Source organism: Nicotiana attenuata, unplaced genomic scaffold (genome assembly GCF_001879085.1).
Source record: "Nicotiana attenuata strain UT unplaced genomic scaffold, NIATTr2, whole genome shotgun sequence".
NCBI classification, from domain to species: Eukaryota; Viridiplantae; Streptophyta; class Magnoliopsida; order Solanales; family Solanaceae; genus Nicotiana; species Nicotiana attenuata.
In genome coordinates, this window is record NW_017682840.1 from 6,646 (window position 1) to 7,110 (window position 465).

The 465-nt window shown below is 41.5% G+C and overlaps 1 protein-coding gene across 1 annotated transcript in view; it reads left to right on the forward strand.

Annotated features, from left to right (window-relative positions):
- Window positions 1-211: 211 nt before the first annotated feature.
- LOC109222028 overlaps window positions 212-465 on the forward strand; it is a 1,668-nt gene continuing 1,414 nt past the window's right edge. Inside the window, exon 1 of the mRNA XM_019386437.1 lies at window positions 212-275. Coding sequence (XP_019241982.1) covers window positions 212-275 — 64 coding nt within the window. The remainder of the gene's footprint in view (window positions 276-465) is intronic.

Below are 465 nucleotides of genomic sequence, written 5' to 3' on the forward strand. Positions count from 1 at the left end.
ATTTATCACTCTGCACATGCCAATTATAATATATTTCAATGTTGTCACCTTTTTGCTTTTTTTTCTTTTCTTTTGTGTGTGAGGGATTGGGGAGACTTACCTCAGACACAGTTAACAGTCCTTTGTAATTTGCTCCACCCTTATCAGAATCAATAGGCACACGACAATGAACACTTCCAGCTTGAAGTTTCATTTGGAAACGTATTCTTCTATGAGAAGTTCCTTGCATTCCAGATCCAAACTGCTTGTCATCAGGTTGATTCTGCTTGAGCAGAGTCCTTAGTTTTATTCCAGTTCTAAAACCATGGCGGCACCCTAATGAATAGAATACCTAGAACAGTGGGCCTCCTCAAGAATCAACTCACGAAGTCCATCTATATTGGGCACACAAATACGATCCTGCATCCTCAAACCTAGATCATCTCCAACCAGTAACCTGCTTGGCGTCACCTTGGCGCACTGTGT